Source organism: Lithobates pipiens, unplaced genomic scaffold (assembly GCF_037356315.1).
Source record: "Lithobates pipiens isolate NorthernLeopardFrog02 unplaced genomic scaffold, aLitPip1_a1.2 Scaffold_30, whole genome shotgun sequence".
Classification (NCBI taxonomy): Eukaryota; Metazoa; Chordata; class Amphibia; order Anura; family Ranidae; genus Lithobates; species Lithobates pipiens.
Genome location: NW_027507791.1, coordinates 51,457,308 through 51,480,809, shown reverse-complemented (window position 1 = coordinate 51,480,809; position 23,502 = coordinate 51,457,308). Strand labels below are relative to the sequence as shown.

The 23,502-nt window shown below is 46.7% G+C and overlaps 2 protein-coding genes across 2 annotated transcripts; one reads left to right on the top strand and one right to left on the bottom strand.

Annotated features, from left to right (window-relative positions):
* Window positions 1-459: 459 nt before the first annotated feature.
* LOC143942209 (DC-STAMP domain-containing protein 2-like) lies at window positions 460-17,290 on the bottom strand. Its single transcript, XM_077463461.1, has 14 exons — window positions 16,816-17,290; window positions 15,084-15,254; window positions 9,729-9,830; window positions 7,906-8,094; window positions 6,977-7,042; window positions 6,523-6,736; window positions 5,546-5,703; window positions 3,884-4,048; window positions 3,597-3,764; window positions 2,990-3,090; window positions 2,046-2,176; window positions 1,731-1,952; window positions 1,372-1,599; window positions 460-640 (listed from the first exon to the last, which is right to left on the bottom strand). The coding sequence occupies exons 1-14, from the start codon at window positions 17,288-17,290 to the stop codon at window positions 460-462; spliced, it is 2,571 nt and encodes an 856-aa protein (XP_077319587.1).
* A 4,451-nt stretch (window positions 17,291-21,741) lies between these two features.
* LOC143942810 (uncharacterized) lies at window positions 21,742-23,170 on the top strand. The gene has a single exon (XM_077464212.1). The coding sequence runs from the start codon at window positions 21,758-21,760 to the stop codon at window positions 22,382-22,384; it is 627 nt and encodes a 208-aa protein (XP_077320338.1). The 5' UTR covers window positions 21,742-21,757; the 3' UTR covers window positions 22,385-23,170.
* The last annotated feature ends 332 nt before the right edge of the window (window positions 23,171-23,502 follow it).

Genomic DNA, 23,502 nt, shown 5'->3' with positions numbered 1-23,502 from the left:
CTCTCCTTCCCTCTACCCCCCCCCACCCTCTCCTTCCCTCTATCCCCTATTTCTCTCTACCCCCTCTACCCTCTATTTCCCTCTACTCCCCCCTCTTCTACCCCCCCATTTCCCTCTACCCCCTTCTTCTACCCCCTATTTCCCTCTACCCCCCCTCTACCCTCTTTCCCTCTAGCCCCCTTCTTCTAACCTCTCCTTCCCTCTACCCCTCCCTTCTACCCTCTACCCCCCTCCCCTAACGCATCCCTCCCTATTAAACACTCTACTAAAGATGCAAACGCACAAATCTAAACACCCTACTGAGGTGTTCTAAAAGGTGAACTTAGCCTTCACGGTGCCTCCTCCCATGGCCTTCTTCATCACACTGGCCCATATCCAATCTCCGAGTCTCAAATCCTGCTTCTGTAGCCAGGGAAAAAGATGTGCCGTGGACGGAGATCTGGAGGATCTGGGTTTTCTTCAGATGCTGGCCCATGTCCCGTCACCCGGGTCTCCAATCTTACCCCTGTTGCCAAGGAATAAGCTGCTTCGGGGAATGAGATCTGGAGGCTCTCTGTATTCTTCAAGAGCTGGCCAGCTTTCCGCCTCTGAATCGCTGGTGTCTGATCTGTACTGGTAATCATAGTCATAGTCTGTGAGTCTGTAGTAAGAAAAGTGAAATGTGATATTAGTAATGGCCCCCCAAATAATTCTTAGCAGCCTTTCTCAACCAGGGGTTCCTTCAGATGGAAGACCCCCGCGCAGTGAGCAATGGCAGATTGATCTTTCACCCGCCCATCAAAATTATTTCAAGGGTTCCTCTGGGGTAAAAAGATTGAGAAATTCTTCTAAGGACTATAGGACAAATTTTTAATAGTTAAAAACTGCTCTATTAGATATACATATTGTGTGCCAAGCTTTGTCAACCAGGGTTCCTCAAGAGGTTGTCAGAAGACCCTTGGGCAGTGAGCATTGGCAAATTAAACTTTCACCCGCTCATCGAAATGATTTCAAGGGTCCCTCTGGGGTAAAACGTTGAAAATGGGTACCATATATGATGTAAAATAAATTAATACTGTTGAGCACAACCTAGCCAGAAAGACTAAATAAAAATTCTAGAAAGCTGCTCTCAAAGTGTTCTCTACACTCAAACATATATGATGTGACTTAATTTTTTTTTCCAAAGCTGCTCTACAAGATATTTCTCAACCAGGGTTCCTCCAGAGGTTATTAGAAGATCCCCATAAGCAATGAGCAGTGGCACATTGATCTCCACCCCCACCCAAATAAATTATTTAAAGGATTCCCTTGGGCTTAAAAGATTGAGAAAGGCTACTATATACTATATGATGATAATTTTTTTTCCAAGGTCGCTCTATAAGATATACATACTCAGACTCCGAGCTATCCGATCCGTGTTCACTGAAGCCGGAGCTTTCCCCATCGCTGTCCTGCTGCCTGGCCCCAATGTATTTCTGGACAACGTCTGTCTCCTTTCCCCGGCTTCTAACGATGTACTTCAGTCGCTTCTTCAGGGCTTCCTTCATCTTCCTCTTCTCTGTCCTCTTTCCCTTCAAGCTCTTCATCGCCTCGATCCAAAGTTCAAGCCTCTCATCACGTCTGAGGAGCAAAAAAAATAGAGAGAAAATGTAAGTATTAAAAAAAAACTAAAAACAAAAAAAAAAAAAAAAGACTTCCATTCATGTTTTAAGAATGTTAGATGTGTGAAGAAATAGAATGACAAAACTTACAGTTCCTCGTCGAGGTCCACTTTGTAGGCTAATGGACCCATACAGATGACGCAGATGTTGTGTAGGATTTCAAAGCAGTCCTTGCAGTACAGACCTATGCAACTGTTGGTTGTGCATTCCACAAAGTCCTTAATGGTGGCCGGCGTGGTCTTTTTGGCGCACGCCAAGCAGTACCGTTCCGTCGATCCGAAAAGCTTCGTCAGGAAGCCAAATCCAGGAATCCTATAGACAGAAGAACATGTTAGTCGCATTCACTAACTGGCACGGCAATATAGTAAAGTTCCATAGCGGAACCAAAAAAAAAATTAGACTTACTCTGCTGCAAGGGTCATCAGGGTGTTTGAGCGGCCCACGTTTTCTGTGTTCAACCGTACGTTCTTCTTCAAAGATCTTTCCAGATTCATCCTTTTCGTCAGCAGGTTGTTGAACAGAAAGCATATCCGTTCCTAAAAGAATACAAATCTTAGTTAATAAAAGTGAACTCTAGACAAGACTAAATATAAAGACTGAAGCTGTTGCAAAGTTTCTCACTTGGAGACCTTACAGGTAACGTCACCTCCTGAAGCAGGATGACAACACAAAGCTGCTGCCCTTCCCCACCCCCCTGCAATTAGCAGAAGTGTTGTCAGCCTGCCAAATGGGCCACTTGGCTGCATATGGGTCCTATCAGATAGGAAGCCCAACAGCCTAAGCCCTTGTACACGCGGTCGGACATTCAGACGGAAAATGTCCGATTGGACTGTGTTGTCGGATAATCCGACTGTGTGTGGTCTCCATCGGACTGTTTCCATCGGAATATCCGATGGACAAAGTTTTAGAGCTGGGCTATAAAACTTTCCGACAACATGATCCGATCGGACTTTGTCCGATTGTGTGTAGAGAATTCCGATCGGACAAAGTGCCACGCATGCTCAGATCAAATTCCTAGACCAAAGCTATTGGCTACTAGCCTGAACGTAGTCCCGTCGTAACTAAATAACGTCACCACGTTACCTACGATCGGATTTTCCGACAACTTTGTCCGACCGTGTGTATGCAACACCAGTTTCGGACAAAATCCCTCAGACAAAATCTGCCGGCTAACAACGCTGCCGCTAATTGATAGGCAGCTTGCAGCTGAAAGCGTTGTTGCTGGCAGGATCTCCAGGTAGGAAACTTTGCAAAAGGTTCACATTAGAAAAAAAAAATAATAATAAATAGCGGAACTGCTTTTTAGTCCTCTGCCTGCTGAAGTCATAGACAGAACGTGGTCAACTTACCTGCTCCCTTTCTGGAAAGTAACTCGCGCAAATGGTCCGTTTCAGCCTGTGGATGTAGACTCCAAAGAACGACGCGAAGAAGGCGAAAATGAACAAACCAGCTGTGAACAGAGAAAAGAAGAGGGTTAGTCATACTTATGTTTTCTGAGGAAAACCCTGGTGATTGGTTTATATTAGAGGAAGAACAACTTATCCCCCCAGGACCAGTAATTCTCAACCAGGGTTCCTCCAGTGATTGCTTGGGATTACTTGATCTGTGGCTAATAGACCCCCCCCCCCCCACGATTTTTCATGGTTACTGCATAGTTCAGGGCCAACATCACATGGCACAATCAAGACACTAGTGCTTTTTTTTAGTTAGGGGGCATTTAGACCACTACTGTAAAGGTATTCTTCCAACTGGCCATTGCTGTAAAGGGCATTTTTCCCATTGACTCCCAGTAAATTGGTTTTAGTAGGGGTTTCCCCCTAAGACCTAATAAACTATTTCAAGGGTTCCTCGGGAATAGAAAAGCTGCTCTGGATTATACAACTCCAGTGTAGCAATTAAAGGTGTCTCCTCCAGAAATAAAATTCTCTAGGAGCTTGTCGGAAAACAGTAACTTACCAATTATAATATAGCCGTAGTAATTTGGCTCCGAAGGTACAGGGATGCATTGCTTGGAGATCACGGTGTAGTCTTTTTGCCCGATGGCATCCAGCGTGTCTGCCAGCTCGGCAAGGATGTCGTTGATAAAGCCGCTTCCTGTAATGTTGACTTTCATAAAATACGGTGCTGGCGAAGAAAGAAGAATTAGAGGTCGTTATTGTCATATCAGCATTTATACTATTATTATTATTATTATTATTATTATTATTATGTGTTCAGCCTCAGGATATGTTGGGGATACTTACCTTTCACAACAATGTCTCCATTCAGGACAGAAGAAATCGCTGCTATGGCCCAGTACACACCATAGTCGGCAGCGATAATAAAAGAGACGATCAGCTGGCTCCGGAATATATTCATGATCTCAAACGTACATCCCTTTTTCTCCTTTCTGGTCAATGTCCAGGCCACTGTAAAGTGGAACAGAAAAATAAAAATGATGAGTGACGTTACATCATGATCATCTTATATCGACATCTAGTTATTTTTTTTTCCATTTCAAATGAAGTAGGGAAAGGGTTTTATTCTCTGTCAGATTATTTTTGCCATCTTTGTCCTGTTTGAGAGGGTTTTTCTTCACTTCCTGTTTTCTAGACGTGACAGGAAGTGAGAGGAAATGTCTCCAAAGTAGCACATTGCCATGGTGTTACCTGAGTGCCCCCATTAGTGGATTTCCGCTCCTGTTACTGTTTTCAAGACAACTTAAAGGGGTTGTAAATGTTTTTTCACCTTAATGCATTAAGGTGAAAAAACATCTGACAGTGTCTGCGCCCCAAGCCCCCCCCCCCCCCCCCGTTTTACTTACCTCATCCCTCGAAAATCCCGCGCTCGCCCCCTTCGTCCTTTCCACCATTCAGCCTGGCCGCTGATTGGCTGGAGTGGATGGATGGAAAGCAGCGCAGCCATTGGCTCACGCTGCTGTCAATCACATCCACTGGCGTGGAGCGCCGGGCCGTGTGATACAGCGAGCGGCTATAGCCGCCGGCTGTATCATGGGAGCGCGCCCGCAGATGCTTCTCACCATGCGAGGGAGCTTGCATGAACGTGAGAAGCACCTGCGGGAGGAAGCCGAGACAGCCGCCGAGGGACCCCAGAAGAGCAGGTTCGGGGCCACTCTGTGCAAAACGAGCTGCACAGTGGAGGTAAGTATAACATGTTTGTTATTTTAAAAAAAACTCACATTACAATCCCTTTAAGCCATGTACACACGATCGGACTTTCCGGCGGACCAGAGTCCGTCGGACAATTCGATCGTGTGTGGGCTCCAGCGGACTTTTTCTTCTCAAAAGTCCAGTGGACCTAGAAATAAGACTGGCTTCAAATTTTCGGCCGGACCCAGCTTTTAGCGGACAATCCTTTTGTCTGTGTGCTAGTCCGATGGACTAAAACCAACGCTAGGGCAGCTATTGGCTACTGGCTATAAACTTCCTTATTCTACGTCATCACGTTCAAATCCGTCAGACTTTTGGCATGATCGTTTGTGGCCAAGTCCATTCGTCTGAAAGTCCGGAGGACCTCAGCTGCAAAGTCTGTCGGATTGTCCGCCAGAAAGTCCGATCGTGTGTACGAGGCATTAGAGTAGCGATGGTGAACCTTGGTACCCCAGATGTTTTGGAACTACATTTCCCACGATGCTCAATTACACTGCAGAGCGCATGAGCATCATGGGAAGTGTAGTTCCAAAACATCTGGGGTGCCAAGGTTTGCCATCACTGACTTTTAGAGTTTTAGATCTTCTCTTACTTTCAGTCCAGGTGACAATGGTCAGTAGGACGGGTAGAGAGTGTAAAACTCCATAGAAGGGAAACAGAAAGCAAAAATAACATGGCAGGGGATCCAACCTTGAATCCGAAGCCCTGACTTCATTTAAAGATGGGTAAAAAAAAGTTAAGACCACTCATGCTTACTTGGTCGGATCAGGTGGTAAGATTCCTTCGTGGAGAGAGGCAGTAGGGTTGTCAAGCCTTGCTTGAGCCTCCTTGCATCTATACCAATGAATTTCCGTGTGATGTAAACGTTGTCAAAGTTGTCATCGTTGGTATAATTTCTAAGATAACTGAAAGCCCTGGAAAAAGAAAGAAAGAAGGCAAGGGTTACAAATGGTATACATGGGACATGGTCTATCTCTAGCTCCGAGGTGGGTTACAAATGGTGTACACAGGACATGGTCTATCTCTAGCTCCGAGGTGGGTTACAAATGGTGTACACAGGACATGGTCTATCTCTAGCTCCAAGGCGAGTTACAAATGGTATACACAGGACATGGTCTATCTCTAGCTCCAAGGCGAGTTACAAATGGTATACACAGGACATGGTCTATCTCTAGCTCCAAGGCGAGTTACAAATGGTATACACAGGACATGGTCTATCTCTAGCTCCAAGGCGAGTTACAAATGGTATACACAGGACATGGTCTATCTCTAGCTCTGAATGCCGGTCAGACGGCGAGGGAACACAGAGGCATGCATATGATAGGCACACACGCTGCATATGATGGGCACACAGGTATGATGGGCACACAGGCTGCATATGATAGGCACACAGGCTGCATATGATGGGCACACAGGCTGCATGTGATGGGGCACAGTGGCTGCATGTAATGGGGCATAGTGAGGCTGCATTTGATGGGCACAGTGAGGCTGCAATTGTTTTCCCCAGAATTTTTTTGTTAGTTTTCTCCCAACCCCCCCCCCCCCCCCCACCACCACCCCCCAAAATAAATGTTGAGCACCAGCCGCCCCTGGCTGAGGTGTACATGGGGCCTAAAGCTGTTGAGGAGCTAAAAGTCCAAGCTGGTAGCTTGTAGGCCCTGTAGATGAAGTGGTAGGAAAAAGATAGCCCATTACTTTAAAAAAATAAATAAAGGAAAATAAATGGTACTTACCAATAGTAGGTGACGATGGCGATAAGGAAGACAGAGTAGGAGAATATATGCAAGATCTCCCGGTAAGGATCGAGATCCTGTTTCACTTCCTCCATGATGTCTCTAGCAATGGTGAATACACTCTTGCTAGAGTTGACTATTCCGCCAAGATCATAGTTGATGGTCATATTGTAGTCAAATTTATTCTTCAGATCTTGCAAAATAACTATGACAGCTGCAAAAAGAGAAACAAGGTTAGAGATTTATTGCTGATTCTTTTTACGGGTTTACAAAAATTTTGAAGGCTAAGTCCACCTTTTACAAACCAGGGAGAAGAACCACCACACTCCTTTACGGGGTGGATGGTTTGGTTGTGGAGGGGTCCATTTGTAGTATGTTACATCCTAAATATGGGGGTAACATGGTCCAAAAGATGGAGTTAGCCTTTAATTTTGAGAAATGTTGTTATACTTACGAGCTTTAATGTTCTTCTGTATATATTCTCCTACGTAGGATGGTATGACACAGATGACGGTGGCAACTGCAAAAGAAAAACAGAAAGCATAAAGATTAGAGTCAAGTCGTAATAAGGTCAATGTAACTCTTCATGAACACCTAAGAATTTGGTTATCAGGGGATGTGGTGTGTTTTCCAAATACCAACCAACCAACCAAGGCATGTTTGATGCATCAAAAAAATTAGCCTTGTTTCTCCAAGAGTTCAGTTATCAGAGTATTTTGGTATGTTTTCCCCATACCAGGCAACCAACCAACCAACCAATGAAGGCAAGTTTGATGGGTCAGATAAATTAGCCTTGTTTCTCCAAGACTTCAGTTCAGGGGTCAATGTAACTCTTCATGAACACCTAAGAATTTGGTTATCAGGGGATGTGGTGTGTTTTCCAAATACCAACCAACCAACCAAGGCAAGTTTGATGCGTCAAAAAAATTAGCCTTGTTTCTCCAAGAGTTCAGTTATCAGAGTATTTTGGTATGTTTTCCCCATACCAGGCAACCAACCAACCAATGAAGGCAAGTTTGATGGGTCAGATAAATTAGCCTTGTTTCTCCAAGACTTCAGTTCAGGGGGTCAATGTAACTCTTCACGAACACCTAAGAATTTGGTTATCAGGTGTGTTTTCCCCATACCAACCAACCAACGAAAGTTTGCTGAGTCGGATGAATTAGCCTTCTTTCTCCAGGAGACAAGTGGAATTTCTTAAAAGACCTTATGAGTCGTGAAATGTGCCAGTTCATGAAGGATTACATCCCCTTTCATCCATTGCTACATTCGATTTTCAATCAGAAGCAAAATGGTGGTCATGAAAATGAACTTGACCACACTGACAGCCGAGTCCTAATTTTTTTGACAATAAAAAACAAAACAAAAAAAAAGCAAACATACCTTTGGCCACTTCGCATAGCCATGTGAAGCCGTCTACGATGTTACAAAGAACGCCGGCTCCAATGTCCAAGCAATTATTCTTGGCATCTGCGAAGGCCCTGGTGCACTTCTTGTGTGGATTCAAAAGCTCTTCATTGCAGATGTCCCCGATGCTATGAATGAAGGCCCATATGTGACCGAGTGTCTTGCCTACAAGAAAAAAATAAGATCAGTCATGTCATCTACAGGAATGGACAGTAGAAGTAAAATAAAAAAAAAAAAAAAAAAAAAAAAAAAAAAGCCCCCCTCCTATCCTCGTCCACCTCTTCTGGTCTAGTAATTGAGGTTAACTAACCCTTTAAGGAAAGGGTAAAAGCTATCATTTGTGGTGCTATATTGATAAAGCATTGAATGTGACATTCACCAAACATTGGTGTATCAAAGGGGTAGTCAACGGCGCACACCTGCTACTAATATGTGCAAATTGCAAATCAAGTGATGAAAATCACATAATAGAATATCTTAAAATACGTGATGACCCGTAGATTGGGTGAAAATTATTTCATACCTAATATAATATTGAAAAAATCCCTAGGAGTGCGTATTGTTAATAAAAGGTGCTTGATGAAAAACGCATAGTGCTCTTGAAAATTATAAATACCCAAAAATACAAAAAAACAAAGAACACAAAAAACAAAAAATATATATAAAAAAATAAAATACCAAATCACAATCCTGTACTTTATGCGATTCCAAAATCGCTAAGTGGAGATATATCGCAAATGTATATTGCAAGTCCAGCAGTAAGATGTTATAAGCAAAAAGAAAATCTCATTGAATTGCAATCGTGTACTTTATGCGATTCCGAAATCGCTAAGTGGAAGTATATCACAAGTGTATATTGCAAGTCCAACAGCAGGATGTTATAAGCAAAGAGAAAATTTCGTTAAACCAGTAAAAATCTGAAAAAACAATCAAAATGTCTTTTAAGACGAAAGTGACAAAGTGCTTCAGTGCTTCAGAGTTTCCTGGATGACGACCGGTGCGTTTATAGTAAAAAATTCTCACTCACCAGCTCCCCATCCCCTTATGGCGTTAATGCGCCTCCACAGTGTGAGCCCCTGTGTTCTTTGTTTTTTGTATTTTTGTATTTTTGGGTATTTATAATTTTCAAGAGCACTATGCGTTTTTCATCAAGCACCTTTTATTAACAATACGCACTCCTAGGGATTTTTTCAATATTATATTAGGTATGAAATAATTTTCACCCAATCTACGGGTCATCACGTATTTAGTTTTAAGATATTCTAATATGTGATTTTCATCACTTGATTTGCAATTTGCACATATTAGTAGCAGGTGTGCGCCGTTGACTACCCCTTTGATACACCAATATACTATTCACCTCTCAGGTGATTATAACAGGAAGTGGCAGCCCCTGTCTTTACCACTAGGGTATGTATTTATTTATTTATTTATTTATTTTTTCATTTATTCTTTTTGATTCCAAATATCTTTTCATATATAATATAAAATACCTTTATTCACTTTAATCACTTTTTTACTCCACCATATTTTATATTTTAATAGATTTAGGGTCCATAGCGCACCTTTACCCCCTTTTTGACTTTTTCCATTCACCAAACATTCACTGCATGTATTTTTAATGACAGCGAATATGTGAATGTAACATTGAATGCTTTATAAATATGCCCCCCCCCCCCCCAGGTGTCATCTTTACAGATAATAGACACATCTAGCGACGTCTGTCTGCTTTTTATTTTCCTTCACTTGAGGAGCCCCATCTCTACCCACCAAACCCCGAACATGAAAATGTTACTTACCAATCACTTTCATCCGTTCTCTGACTTTTTGGAAGAAATTCTTAGCTTTTCCAGCGACATGTTTTACTTTTCCCGCAATATTCTTCAAGTAGCTCAAAACATCTGCAGGAGAGAAGAAAAATACATCATAAGTTTAAAATGCTCCATTGTCCAATTCCCAAAGCTTCAACGCCGAAATAAGATCTTTATATTGGCCTTTGTGTACCTTTCATTTTAATAATAATAATAAATATCTATCTATCAATTTTCTATCTATCTACCTATCTCATATCTATCTATCTCTCCCTCTATCTATCCTTCCCTCTATCCATCGATCCCTCTATCTATCTATCTATCTATCTATCTATCTCTCTATCAATCGATTCTTCTATCAATCCCTCTATCTATCTATCTATCGATCCCTCTATCTATCTATCGATCCCTCTATCTATCTATCTATCTATCTATCTATCTATCTATCTCTCTATCAATCGATTCTTCTATCAATCCCTCTATCTATCTATCTATCGATCCCTCTATCTATCTATCGATCCCTCTATCTATCTATCTATCTATCTATCTATCAATTGATCCTTCTATCGATCCCTCTATCTATCTATCGATCCCTCTATCTATCTATCTATCTATCTATCAATTGATCCTTCTATCGATCCCTCTATCTATCTATCGATCCCTCTATCTATCTATCTATCGATCCCTCTATCTATCTATCCATCGATCCCTCTATCTATCTATCCATCGATCCCTCTATCTATCTATCCATCGACCCCTCTATCTATCTATCCATCGACCCCTCTATCTATCTATCTATCTATCTATCTATCTATCTATCTATCTATCTATCTATCTATCTATCTATCAATCGATCCTTCTATCGATCCCTCTATCTATCGATCCCTCTATCTATCTATCGATCCCTCTATCTATCGATCCCTCTATCTATCTATCGATCCCTCTATCTATCTATCAATCGATCCTTCTATCGATCCCTCTATCTATCAATCGATCCTTCTATCGATCCCTCTATCTATCCATTGATCCCTCTATCTATCTATCTATCCATCTATCTATCGATCCCTCTATCTATCTATCTATCTATCTATCAATCGATCCTTCTATCGATCCCTCTATCTATCCATCGATCCCTCTATCTATCCCTCTATCTATCGATCCCTCTATTTATCTATCGATCCCTCTATCGATCCCTCTATTTATCTATCGATCCCTCTATCTATCTATCCCTCTATCTATCTATTGATCCTTCTATCTATCTATCCCTCTATCTATCTATCGATCCCTCTATCTATCTATCGATCCCTCTATCTATCTATCTATCTATCGATCCCTCTATCTATCTATCTCTCTATCAATCGATCCTTCTATCAATCCCTCTATCTATCCATCGATCCCTCTATCTATCCATCGATCCCTCTATCTATCTCTCTATCAATCGATCCTTCTATCGATCCCTCTATCTATCCATCAATCCCTCTATCTATCTATCTATCTATCTATCTATCTATCTATCTATCTATCTATCTATCTATCTATCTATTTATCTATCCCTCACATATCTATCTATTCATATACATAATTGCTTTCTTATGAACCACTTGAAGCCCACCATATAGCCGAAAGACAGCTACAGCGCAGGCTTAACCGCTTCAGCCCCTGACCAGAGCATTATTTTTGCGATTTGGCACTGCATCGCTGTAACTGACAATTGCGCGGTCGTGCGGCGTTGCACCCAAACAAAATTTACGTCCTTTTTTTCCCCCACAAAAAACAGAGCTTTCTTTTGGTGGTATTTGATCACCCCTGTGGTTTTTATTTTTTGCGATATAAATAAAAAAAGAGCAACAATTTTGAAAAAAAAAAAAAAAAACACAATATTTTGTACTTTTTGCTATAATAAATATCCCCTTTTTTTTAAAAAAAAAAGCTAAATTTTTCTCAGTTTAAGCCGATATGTATTTTTCTACATATTTTTGGTTAAAAAAAAAAAAATCGCCATAAGCGTATATTGATTGGTTTGCGCAAAAGTTATAGCGTCTACAAAATAGGGGATAGATTTATAGCATATTTTTTTTTATTTTATATTTTTTACTAGTAATGGGGGCGATCTGCGATCCTTGACTGCGACATTATGGTGGACACATTGGACAATTTTGACATGTTTTTGGGACCACTGGCATTGTCACTGGCAGTGAAGGGGTTAACCACTAGGGGGCGATCAAGGGGTTAACTGTGTTCCCTGGGAGGTGATTCTAACTGAAGGGGGGAGGGGACTGACTAGAGGAAGTGACGGATCATGGTTCCTAGCTCATAGGAACACACGATCTGTCACTCCTGTCAGAACAGAGATTTGTGTGTTTACGCACACTTGTCCCTGATCTGTGTCTCCTGCTCACAATCGCTCGTGGCTGGCGGTCACCTCGACCGTCGTGCCACGAGCATCGGCACCCCCAGCTGTGCAGCGGGCGAGCACGCGCCTGCTATCCTGCCCCCGCGTACCGACATATATCTGCGACGGTTCACGCAAGGGAGCCAACCTGCCACAGTGTAACTGCGGCGGCTGGTCGGGAAGCAGTTAATTGCGTGCCCCGCTCTGTGATCACTTGTCCTGGCCCTTTACCATGTGATCAGCTATCAGCCAATGATCGCCCCTGATGTTAACCCCTTCCCTACCAGTGTCATTAGTACAGTAACAGTGCGTTTATTTAAGCACTGATTGATGTAATAATGTGACTGGTTCCCCAAAAAAGTGCCAGAAGTGTCAGTTAGGTGTCCAATTTGTCCGCTGCAATGTCGCAGTCACGCTAAAAAAAACACTGATTGCTGCCATTACTAGTAAAAAAAAAAAAAAACAGCCATAAAAATATCGTTTGTACAAAATATTGTACAAAAAAGTACAAAATATTGTGTTTTTTTTTTTTTCAAAATCGTCGCTATTTTTTTGTTTATAGTGAAAAAAAAAAAATGCAGGTGATCAAATACCAAGAAAGCTCGTAGGAAAAAAGAAAAAGGAGATCAATATTATTTGGGTGCAACATTTCACGACCTCGCAATTGCCAGTTAAAGTAACGCAGTACTGTATCAAAAAAAAAAAAAATGGCCTGGTCATTGAAGGGAGGTAAACCTTCCGGGGGCTGAAAGAATCGGCTGCAATGCAACTCAACACCCAAAAAATATGTAGGCTGGTGTTTGTTGCAGCTCAGTGCGCTGCAATTGAGGTGCATGGAGGAGGGTGGTGCATTGCAGTGCAGATTTGTTGTTGCGATGCACTGAGTGCACCAATGCAATTCATCAATCAGGGCTCTGCTAAGCAGAGCCGGTACAAGAGATGGGCGGGAGGGACAGGTGCCCTGGGCGGCAGAGCCGGTACAAGAGGTGGGTGGGAGGATCAGCATCAGTGGGCGGCAGAGCCGGTACAAGGGATGGGCGGGAGGGAGGGGCGGGTGCCCTGGGCGGCAGAGCTGGTACAAGGGGTGGGCGGGAGGGACTGGTGCCCTGGGCGGCAGAGCCGGTACAAGGGGTGGGCTGGTGCCCTGGGCGAAGTGTGAGAGGGGCAATATCAGGGCCGTCTTTAATGCAGGGCAAAAGCAGCTGCCCCTGAAGCCCGCGCTGCCTTAGAATAGTTCTCCGGGTGTAGAGGTCACAAACAGAGCTGTTCCGTCCTCCCCGTTTGCTCTCCTGGCCGGGTTAACACAAGCTGCCACACTGACGGGAGGAGAAGAGCTGTGGGTTGTGTGTGTGTAAGAGCTGACTCATCTTGCTTCTCCCTCTGTCAGGAGCTGCAGGATCAGAGTGGCTGGCCTGTGATAGGGAGAGAGGCAGATCGGTGGTCCGGGGGTATACAGAGGAGGCTATGGAAGGGGGGTGGTATACAGAGAAGGCTACAGACAGGGGGGTATACAGAGGTGACTATGGAAGGGGGGTGTACAGAGGTGGCTGTGGACAGGGGGTTATACAGAGGAGGCTATGGAAGGGGAGGTATACAGAGGAGGCTATGGAGGGGGTATACAGAGGAGGCTATGGAGGGGGTATACAGAGGTGGCTGTGGACAGGGGGGTATACAGAGGTGGCTGTGGACAGGGGGGTATACAGAGGAGGCTATATAAGGGGGGTATACATAGGTGGCTGTGGACAGGGGGTTATACAGAGGTGGCTATGGAAGGGGGGTATACCTAGGTGGCTGTGGACAGGGGGTTATACAGAGGAGGCTATGGAAGGGGGGTATACAAAGGAAGCTATGGAAGGGGGGGGGTATACAGAGGAGGCTATGGAAGGGGGGGTATACAGAGGTGGCTATGAAAGGGGGGGTATACAGAGGAGGCTATGGAAGGGGGTATAGAGAAGAGGCTATGGAAGGGGGGGGTATACAGAGGGGGCTATGGAAGGGGGTGTACAGAGGAGGCTATAGAAGGGAGTTATAGAGAGGAGGCTATGGAAGGGGGAACAGAGGAGTCTATGGAAGGGGGTGTACAGAGGAGGCTATGGAAGGGGGTGTACAGAGGTGGATGTGGAAGGGGGGTATACAAAGGTGGCTGTGGACGGGGGGGGGTGTATACAGAGGTGGATGTGGAAGGGGGTGTACAGAGGTGGCTATGGAAGGGGGGGTATACAGAGGAGGCTGTGGACAGGGGGGGGTACAGAATTGGCTGTGGACAGGAGGGATACAGACGTAGGCGGGGGGTAGAGAGGTGGATGGGGAGTACAGAGGTGGCTGTGGATGGTGGGGTACAGAGGTGGCTGTGGATGGGGGGGGTACAGAGGTGGCTGTGGATGGGGGGGGTACAGAGGTGGCTGTGGATGGGGGGGGTACAGAGGTGGCTGTGGATGGGGGGGTACAGAGGTGACTGTGGATGGGGGGGTACAGAGGTGGCTGTGGATGGGGGGGTACAGACGTGGTCGGGGGGTAGAGAGGTGGACAGGGGGGTACAGAGGTGTCCGTGGACAGGGGGGCTATACAGAGTGTGTGTACGTTTTTTTGGGATGTTGGGGTGAAGAGCAAAATTGCATGGGGGGGGGAGCCCAGGAAAATGCTTGCCCAGGGTACAAACAATATTAAAGACAGCCCTGGGTGGGTTGTTAGCAGGCATAAGAGTAACAATAGTGTGTGTGTGTATGTGTGTGGGGGGGGTCATGTAAAGGGTGAAATACTGTGTGTAGGATGATAATTGAATTTGTAGTGTTTTAAGTAGATTCTTGTTTTGAAAAGACATTGATTCTTTCTTAAAAATGGGGGGGGGGGGGGGGGGGCGCAGATTGTCATCTTCGCCCTGGGCACCAAATGGCCTTATCCCAGCACTGCCGTCATGAAGGGGCCCTAAGGGCCACAATAATTCTACTTACTCCTTAGCGGTTCCTTGACGCGCTCCACGATCTCGATGGTCTGATTCATGACAACTTGCACACCACATGCGCTGGAATTCGTGACCCGCTGAACGTTCTCCAACACGTTGGCAGCTGGTCCGTTCATGGCCATGGAAAGGATGATGAGCAGGATGATGGTCCTCGCGTATCCTAAGAGAGAGAGAATTTTTAATTAATACAACAAGACATTTTTTAGAACAAGAACTGGATTGCATGAAAGGTCTGCACCATGCGACTGGGCATGGGACCTGCATTGGAGGCGTCATTAACTTAACATTGACCCCGTTACCTTCTGGGACACAAATGTCCCAAAAGGCAACGGGGCCGCTCAACGAAGAGGAGGAACCGCCGCGGAATAGGAAGAGGCAGATTAGGAAGACTGCTTAGCAACAGCGTTTCAGGTAAGTGAATTTTTTTTCCTTTTTTATTTTATTATTTTTTTTTTATTATTTTATCAATTAATTTTTTTTTTTTTTTTGGGTGGCCCTCCACTTTAAGGTGTCAAAATAAAAAAATAAAAAAGAGGAAGAAACGCACAAGTATGCATTGAAAATGTATAAAAATGAGTGTGAAAGTGCATGGAAAAAATGCGTCGGTAATGCAGAAACTGCAGTGTGAAACAGCCCCGAGTGTGGTAACGTACTGTCTTTGGGTTCATCTACACCAGGTGCTTTCCAGTGCGTTTCTGAAACCGCTTCTGGAATGCATGTGCGGTGTTCGCTGTGTATTCATATGGCCCTGAAGGATAACGACGCCCAAAACAGACAGTGGTCACCATGTATTGCAATGGCCCTTTGTACTAGAGTTGCCACCTCATCCCTTTAAACCCGAACACATATGAATTACACGGGTTCCGAGGCTAATTTAATGCAGATAAGGCACCAAGCAGGGGCAGGACTCACAATTCGGGCTCTCGGGCACTGCCCGAGGGCCCCATGCCACCAAGGGGCCCCATCAGGGTTGCCAGCCTCAATAAAACCAGGGACAGTATGTAAAAATCTGCGTTTAAAAAAAAAAAATCCCAAGATTATAGCTGCCCCGCCTCTCCAGTACCTTTTCAGTGTGTGTATATGTGTATTCTGTGTGTGTATACTGTGTGTGTGTGTATATACTGTGTGGCCATAATCTATTGTCCGGGGGCCCCATAATCTCCTATTGCCCGGGGGGCCCATAATCTCCTATTGCCTGGGGGCCCCATAATCTCCTATTGCCCGGGGGGCCCATAATCTCCTATTGCCTGGGGGGCCCATAATCTCCTATTGCCCGGGGGGGCCCATAATCTCCTATTGCCCGGGGGGGGGGGGCCCATAGTCTCCTATTGCCCAGGGGGCCCCATAATCTCCTATTGCCCAGGGGCCCCATAATCTCCTATTGCCCAGGGGCCCCATGAGTTTTCAGTCTGCCTCTGGCACCAAGTGAGTTTAATTACCACCTTAATCAGCCCCAGAACCCGTGTAATTAATATGTGTTCAGAGGGATGAGGTGGCAACCCTACCCTGGTTCATACCACTGCTTCTAACAGAAGTGCAACCTGCACCAGAATGCTTCAAAACGCATGAAAATTCACCAAAGCGCACATTGTCCTAATGAAAATAAAGTGTTTTTAAGTCTCAAAACCCAAAAAAATAAAAAGAGGAAAAAAAATGCCACTGGAACTCTTAAAATGGCATCACGAAAACCCAAAACCTATTGGAGACTTCTAGAAACTCACCGGAAAAGAGATGGGGCATCATCAAGAAGACGGTGACCCGGATGTTGATTGAGAAGGCCATGCCGATGCAGAGGAAGAAGCCCATGGCGATGGTGGAGTAGATGCAGAAATAGATGTTGTAGCTCTCGTAGAAGATCACCAGATATCCGTAGATGCTGATGAGGACCAATCCCATCAGGAACGCAAAGAAGCTGGATAGGAATTTGGCCCACCGGCCCCTCTCCTTCAGCCCTCCGGCTCTTTTGTCGTCGTCGTCAAAATGGTCAAGCCCTGTGATCTGAGTGGGGTCCTTCAGATCGGCGGCCCTGGGGCACCAATCCGGGCAGCAGTCCCGTTCACAGATCTCGGAACACTGGCAACATTGCGAACACGCGCCGCAGCAGGCCCGGAACGCAATGCACGGGTTGACGTAGGAGCAGAACGTCCTACAACACCCCCCCACATACTCACGAGGGCTCTGATAGGTGCGGCTCATTTTTTTGTATCTTTGGTAAATTACCAATAAAAATACTAAAGATCTCAAAAAAAAAAGCAAAGTACTACTGGTTATCACCAGGTACAAATATCAGTTACTTCCGCTGAGATTTCCCAAAAAAACTTGAGAATTCCAAAGAATTATGAGAGCGTCACAAAGACACAACCTCACTCTTCCAGCCGTAGCAAGAACTGACACTGACAGCCGGCAACCTCTAAATTTATCTGTGCCTGCTCTGATGTCACTAGTGGGAGGAGCCAATCACTGCGCAGGAAGACAGAGCCACTGTTGCCATAGCAACAGTGGCAGTTGGGAGCTCAGAATATGAATCTGGCAGTTAGAAAAAAAAACTTAACCCCTTCCTGTCCACAACAAATCTTTTCACCTTTCAAACACTTGTTCAATTCTGCAATTTTTTAAATAGAAAAATAATATATTATGACGTGTTCACCACTCACTGTTATCTCACATGTATATTATTATTTATTATTATTAAGTGTTCTTATAAAGCAGGCATTTCCAGAGTCCGGCCTCATGATCCGGTTTTGAACGGCCCGGCCGGTGTTCTGGGATGAGGGCGACCGCGCAATTGTCAGTTAAAGCGACTCAGTGCCGAATCGCAAAAAAGGGGGTAAATCCTTCCAGGATTGAAATGGTTAAAAAAAGAGAAGGGGGGGCACACAGTGACGTCACGTGTCATCAAAAGCGGCTTTACTGACAACGATCAGCAGCGAAATTCAACAACGTAATTTCCGGTCGGAAGTCCCGCCGAATTCTCCTCCACACAAGCTATAGAAAGCCCGAGCGTGAGCGTTGGCGCTACTGCGCATGTGCGATGGTGGCACGGCCCCGCGGTGCATGATGGGAGTTGTAGTGCCGGAGACCGGCGTCACGTTGCTCAGGGCTGGTGAGCGGGAGGAGGCGGTGTAGTGTCACAGTTTGATGCCTATCACAGGATGGTGCGGAAGTGACGTTGTTGCGTACTGCGCATGCGCGATGCGCTCCAAACGCTCGCGCCGTGCGTTCCAACATAGTTTCGGCAATACAGTTCAGCGAAACCATCACATAATGTTACGGAAGTGAAGTTACACACAACACAAACACTGGGCCGTTCGTTACAACACTAATACTTCCCTTGTTACCTAGTAGGTTTTGCATTGCTGGGACTTGTAGTGCCTATCCTGAGCTACATGCTTCAATGTTCAGTGTCCTCATCCCTATCCCCATGCTTCAATGTTCAGTGTCCATCCTTATCCCCGTGCTTCAATGTTCAGTGTCCTCATCCTTATCCCCGAGCTTCAATGTTCAGTGTCCATCCTTATCCCCGTGCTTCAATGTTCAGTGTCCTCATCCCTATCCGCGAGCTTCAATGTTCAGTGTCCTCATCCTTATCCCTGAGCTTCAATGTTCAGTGTCCTCATCCCTATCCCCCTGCTTCAATGTTCAGTGTCCTCATCCCTATCCGCGAGCTTCAATGTTCAGTGTCCTCATCCTTATCCCCCTGCTTCAATGTTCAGGGTCCTCATCCTTATCCCCGAGCTTCAATGTTCAGTGTCCTCATCCCTATCCCCCTGCTTCAATGTTCAGTGTCCTCATCCCTATCCGCGAGCTTCAATGTTCAGTGTCCTCATCCTTATCCCCCTGCTTCAATGTTCAGGGTCCTCATCCTTATCCCCGAGCTTCAATGTTCAGTGTCCTCATCCCTATCCCCCTGCTTCAATGTTCAGTGTCCTCATCCCTATCCGCGAGCTTCAATGTTCAGTGTCCTCATCCTTATCCCCCTGCTTCAATGTTCAGGGTCCTCATCCTTATCCCCGAGCTTCAATGTTCAGTGTCCTCATCCCTATCCCCCTGCTTCAATGTTCAGTGTCCTCATCCCTATCCGCGAGCTTCAATGTTCAGTGTCCTCATCCTTATCCCCCTGCTTCAATGTTCAGGGTCCTCATCCTTATCCCCGAGCTTCAATGTTCAGTGTCCTCATCCCTATCCCCCTGCTTCAATGTTCAGTGTCCTCATCCCTATCCGCGAGCTTCAATGTTCAGTGTCCTCATCCCTATCCGCGAGCTTCAATGTTCAGTGTCCTCATCCTTATCCCCGAGCTTCAATGTTCAGTGTCCTCATCCCTATCCCCCTGCTTCAATGTTCAGTGTCCTCATCCCTATCCACGAGCTTCAATGTTCAGTGTCCTCATCCTTATCCCCCTGCTTCGATGAGGACACTGAACATCGAAGCATGGGGATAAGGATGAGGACACTGAACATTGAAGCTTGCGGATAGGGATGAGGACACTGAACATTGAAGCACAGGGATAAGGATGGACACTGAACATTGAAGCTCGGGGATAGGGATGAGGACACTGAACATTGAAGCAGGGGGATAGGGATGAGGACACTGAACATTGAAGCTCGGGGATAAGGATGAGGACACTGAACATTGAAGCAGGGGGATAGGGATGAGGACACTGAACATTGAAGCTCGGGGATAAGGATGAGGACACTGAACATTGAAGCTCGGGGATAGGGATGAGGACACTGAACATTGAAGCTCGGGGATAGGGATGAGGACACTGAACATTGAAGCATGGGGATAGGGATGAGGACACTGAACATTGAAGCTCGGGGATAAGGATGAGGACACTGAACATTGAAGCAGGGGGATAGGGATGAGGACACTGAACATTGAAGCAGGGGGATAGGGATGAGGACACTGAACATTGAAGCTCGGGGATAAGGATGAGGACACTGAACATTGAAGCTCGCGGATAGGGATGAGGACACTGAACATTGAAGCAGGGGGATAGGGATGAGGACACTGAACATTGAAGCTCGGGGATAGGGATGAGGACACTGAACATTGAAGCTCAGGGATAAGGATGAGGACACTGAACATTGAAGCACAGGGATAAGGATGAGGACACTGAACATTTAAAGCTTGCGGATAGGGATGAGGACACTGAACATTGAAGCACAGGGATAAGGATGAGGACACTGAACATTGAAGCTTGCGGATCGGGATGAGGACACTGAACATTGAAGCATGGGGATAGGGATGAGGACACTGAACATTGAAGCACAGGGATAAGGATGAGGACACTGAACATTGAAGCTCGCGGATAGGGATGAGGACACTGAACATTGAAGCATGGGGATAGGGATGAGGACACTGAACATTGAAGCACAGGGATAAGGATGAGGACACTGAACATTGAAGCTCGCGGATAGGGATGAGGACACTGAACATTGAAGCATGGGGATAGGGATGAGGACACTGAACATTGAAGCACAGGGATAAGGATGAGGACACTGAACATTGAAGCTCGCGGATAGGGATGAGGACACTGAACATTGAAGCACGGGGATAAGGATGGACACTGAACATTGAAGCTCGGGGATAAGGATGAGGACACTGAACATTGAAGCACGGGGATAAGGATGAGGACACTGAACATTGAAGCACAGGGATAAGGATGAGGACACTGAACATTTAAAGCTTGCGGATAGGGATGAGGACACTGAACATTGAAGCACAGGGATAAGGATGAGGACACTGAACATTGAAGCTTGCGGATCGGGATGAGGACACTGAACATTGAAGCATGGGGATAGGGATGAGGACACTGAACATTGAAGCACAGGGATAAGGATGAGGACACTGAACATTGAAGCTCGCGGATAGGGATGAGGACACTGAACATTGAAGCATGGGGATAGGGATGAGGACACTGAACATTGAAGCACAGGGATAAGGATGAGGACACTGAACATTGAAGCTCGCGGATAGGGATGAGGACACTGAACATTGAAGCATGGGGATAGGGATGAGGACACTGAACATTGAAGCACAGGGATAAGGATGAGGACACTGAACATTGAAGCTCGCGGATAGGGATGAGGACACTGAACATTGAAGCACGGGGATAAGGATGGACACTGAACATTGAAGCTCGGGGATAAGGATGAGGACACTGAACATTGAAGCACGGGGATAAGGATGGACACTGAACATTGAAGCATTGGGATAGGGATGAGGACACTGAACATTGAAGCATGTAGCTCAGGATAGGCACTACAAGTCCCAGCAATGCAAAACCTACTAGGTAACAAGGGAAGTATTAGTGTTGTAACGAACGGCCCAGTGTTTGTGTTGTGTGTAACATCACTTCCGTAACATTATGTGATGGTTTCGCTGAACTGTATTGCCGAAACTATGTTGGAACGCACGGCGCAAGTGTTTGGAACGCATCGCGCATGCGCAGTACGCAACAACGTGGCCCGTGTTTGTGTTGTGTGTAACATCACTTCCGTAACATTATGTGATGGTTTCGCTGAACTGTATTGCCGAAACTATGTTGGAACGCACGGCGCGAGCGTTTGGAGCGCATCGCGCATGCGCAGTACGCAACAACGTCACTTCCGCACCATCCTGTGATAGGCATCAAACTGTGACACTACAGCGGCGGCAGCTATAATGTCTCTAGTGTCTTACGCTAGCACTGAGGACAGCGGCTCGGACTCGGAGACGGCACAGGAGCCACGGAAGGAGACTTCACTCCCCCCTCCTCCGGCTCAGGCCGAAGCCGCGGCCTATCCTGCGCCCTACAGCCACCAGGGGGAGCAGCACAGCCCCGTGTACTATGGGCCGCCAGGAGGGGTGTACTGCCTGCCTGCCCTACCCGCCTGGATACGGGCCCCTCCTAACTATGGCCCTGCCAGCCCGGGGCCTGGGGCCTATAACAGCCAGGGGCCTGGGGCTGCCAGCTACCCCAATATGGGGTACAGTCCTGCAGGGTACCCCTCACCTGGCATGAACCTGCCTCCACCACAGGGGGCGCCAGTGGGCAACATGCCACCAGGGATGAACTTGCCACCCCCTCAGGGGGCATCTGGAATGAACTTGCCACCCCCTCAGGGGGCGTCTGGAATGAATTTGCCACCCCCGCAGGGGGCAGCAAGCATGAGCCTTCCCCCACCTCAAGGGTCATCGGGGATGAACTTGCCCCCCGCCACAGGGGTCATCGGGGATGAACTTGCCCCCCTGCCACAGGGGTCATTGGGGATGAACTTGCCCCCCCGCCACAGGGGTCATTGGGGATGAACTTGCCCCCCCGCCACAGGGGTCATTGGGGATGAACTTGCCCCCCGCCACAGGGGTCATTGGGGATGAACTTGCCCCCCGCCACAGGGGTCATCGGGGATGAACTTACCCCCCACCGCAAGAGGCTTTGTGGATGAACTTGCCCCCCACCGCAAGGGGCATCGGACATGAATCTCCCCCCACCACAAGGGTCGTCTGGGATGAACCTACCCCCACCGCAGGGGTCATCGGGGATGAACTTGCCCCCGCCACAAGGTTCATCAGGAATGAACCTTCCCCCACAGCAGGGGGCATCGGGCATGAACCTACACCTGCCCCAAGCTGGCCAGACTATGAACTTGCCCCCATCCCAGGGGTCCACAGGAATGAACCTCCACCCCTCGCACAGCGGGCCTGGTATGCCCCCCTCCCCCTGGCAGCCCAAATATGAACCTCCCGGCACGGCACTTCAGGACTGAATTTGCCACCACCCCAGGGTGGCTCCGGACTACACATGCCCCCTCCCCAGAACGCACACGGCATGAGCCACCCTCCCCAGCAAGGCGGGCATGGAATGAATCTCCCTCCCCGCCTTCTGGTCTCAAGTTACCTCCCCCGATGGGCGGTCATGCTTTGAACCTTCCACCTCCACAGACCGGGTTGGCCTGCCGCCGGCAATGAACATTCCCCCTCCACAGCTGAGCCCGACGTCCGGAGCTGAGCTGCGTATGCCGACTTCCAAACCCCCCAGCCACGGGCTGAACCTTGCACCCCCGGAGAGCGAGAGCTTGGGGAACTCATCGGAGCCAGTCAGGATCAGCGTCCCGGAGCTCCGCGGTGGACATGTGAGTATTCCGATATAGATTGGCGGTGTCGACCAATGAGGCTTCAGATATCAGTGGGCGGTGTGAGCTTTATTTTTATTTTTTTTCCTTTAACAGTAAGTGCACAGAGAAAGAGATACGTTGACGGTAGGGATGAGCTCAGGAGTGTTCAGAGTCCCAACCTGCCAAAAAAACAGTCTCTGTGGACAGCCAATCGTAAGTGGAGGAGGCATTCAGGTATTCGCACCCCTGGTACATGTGTGGCATCGGGGTGGGAAATGCATCAGCCACTTATGATTGGCTGCCTGCAGTGAC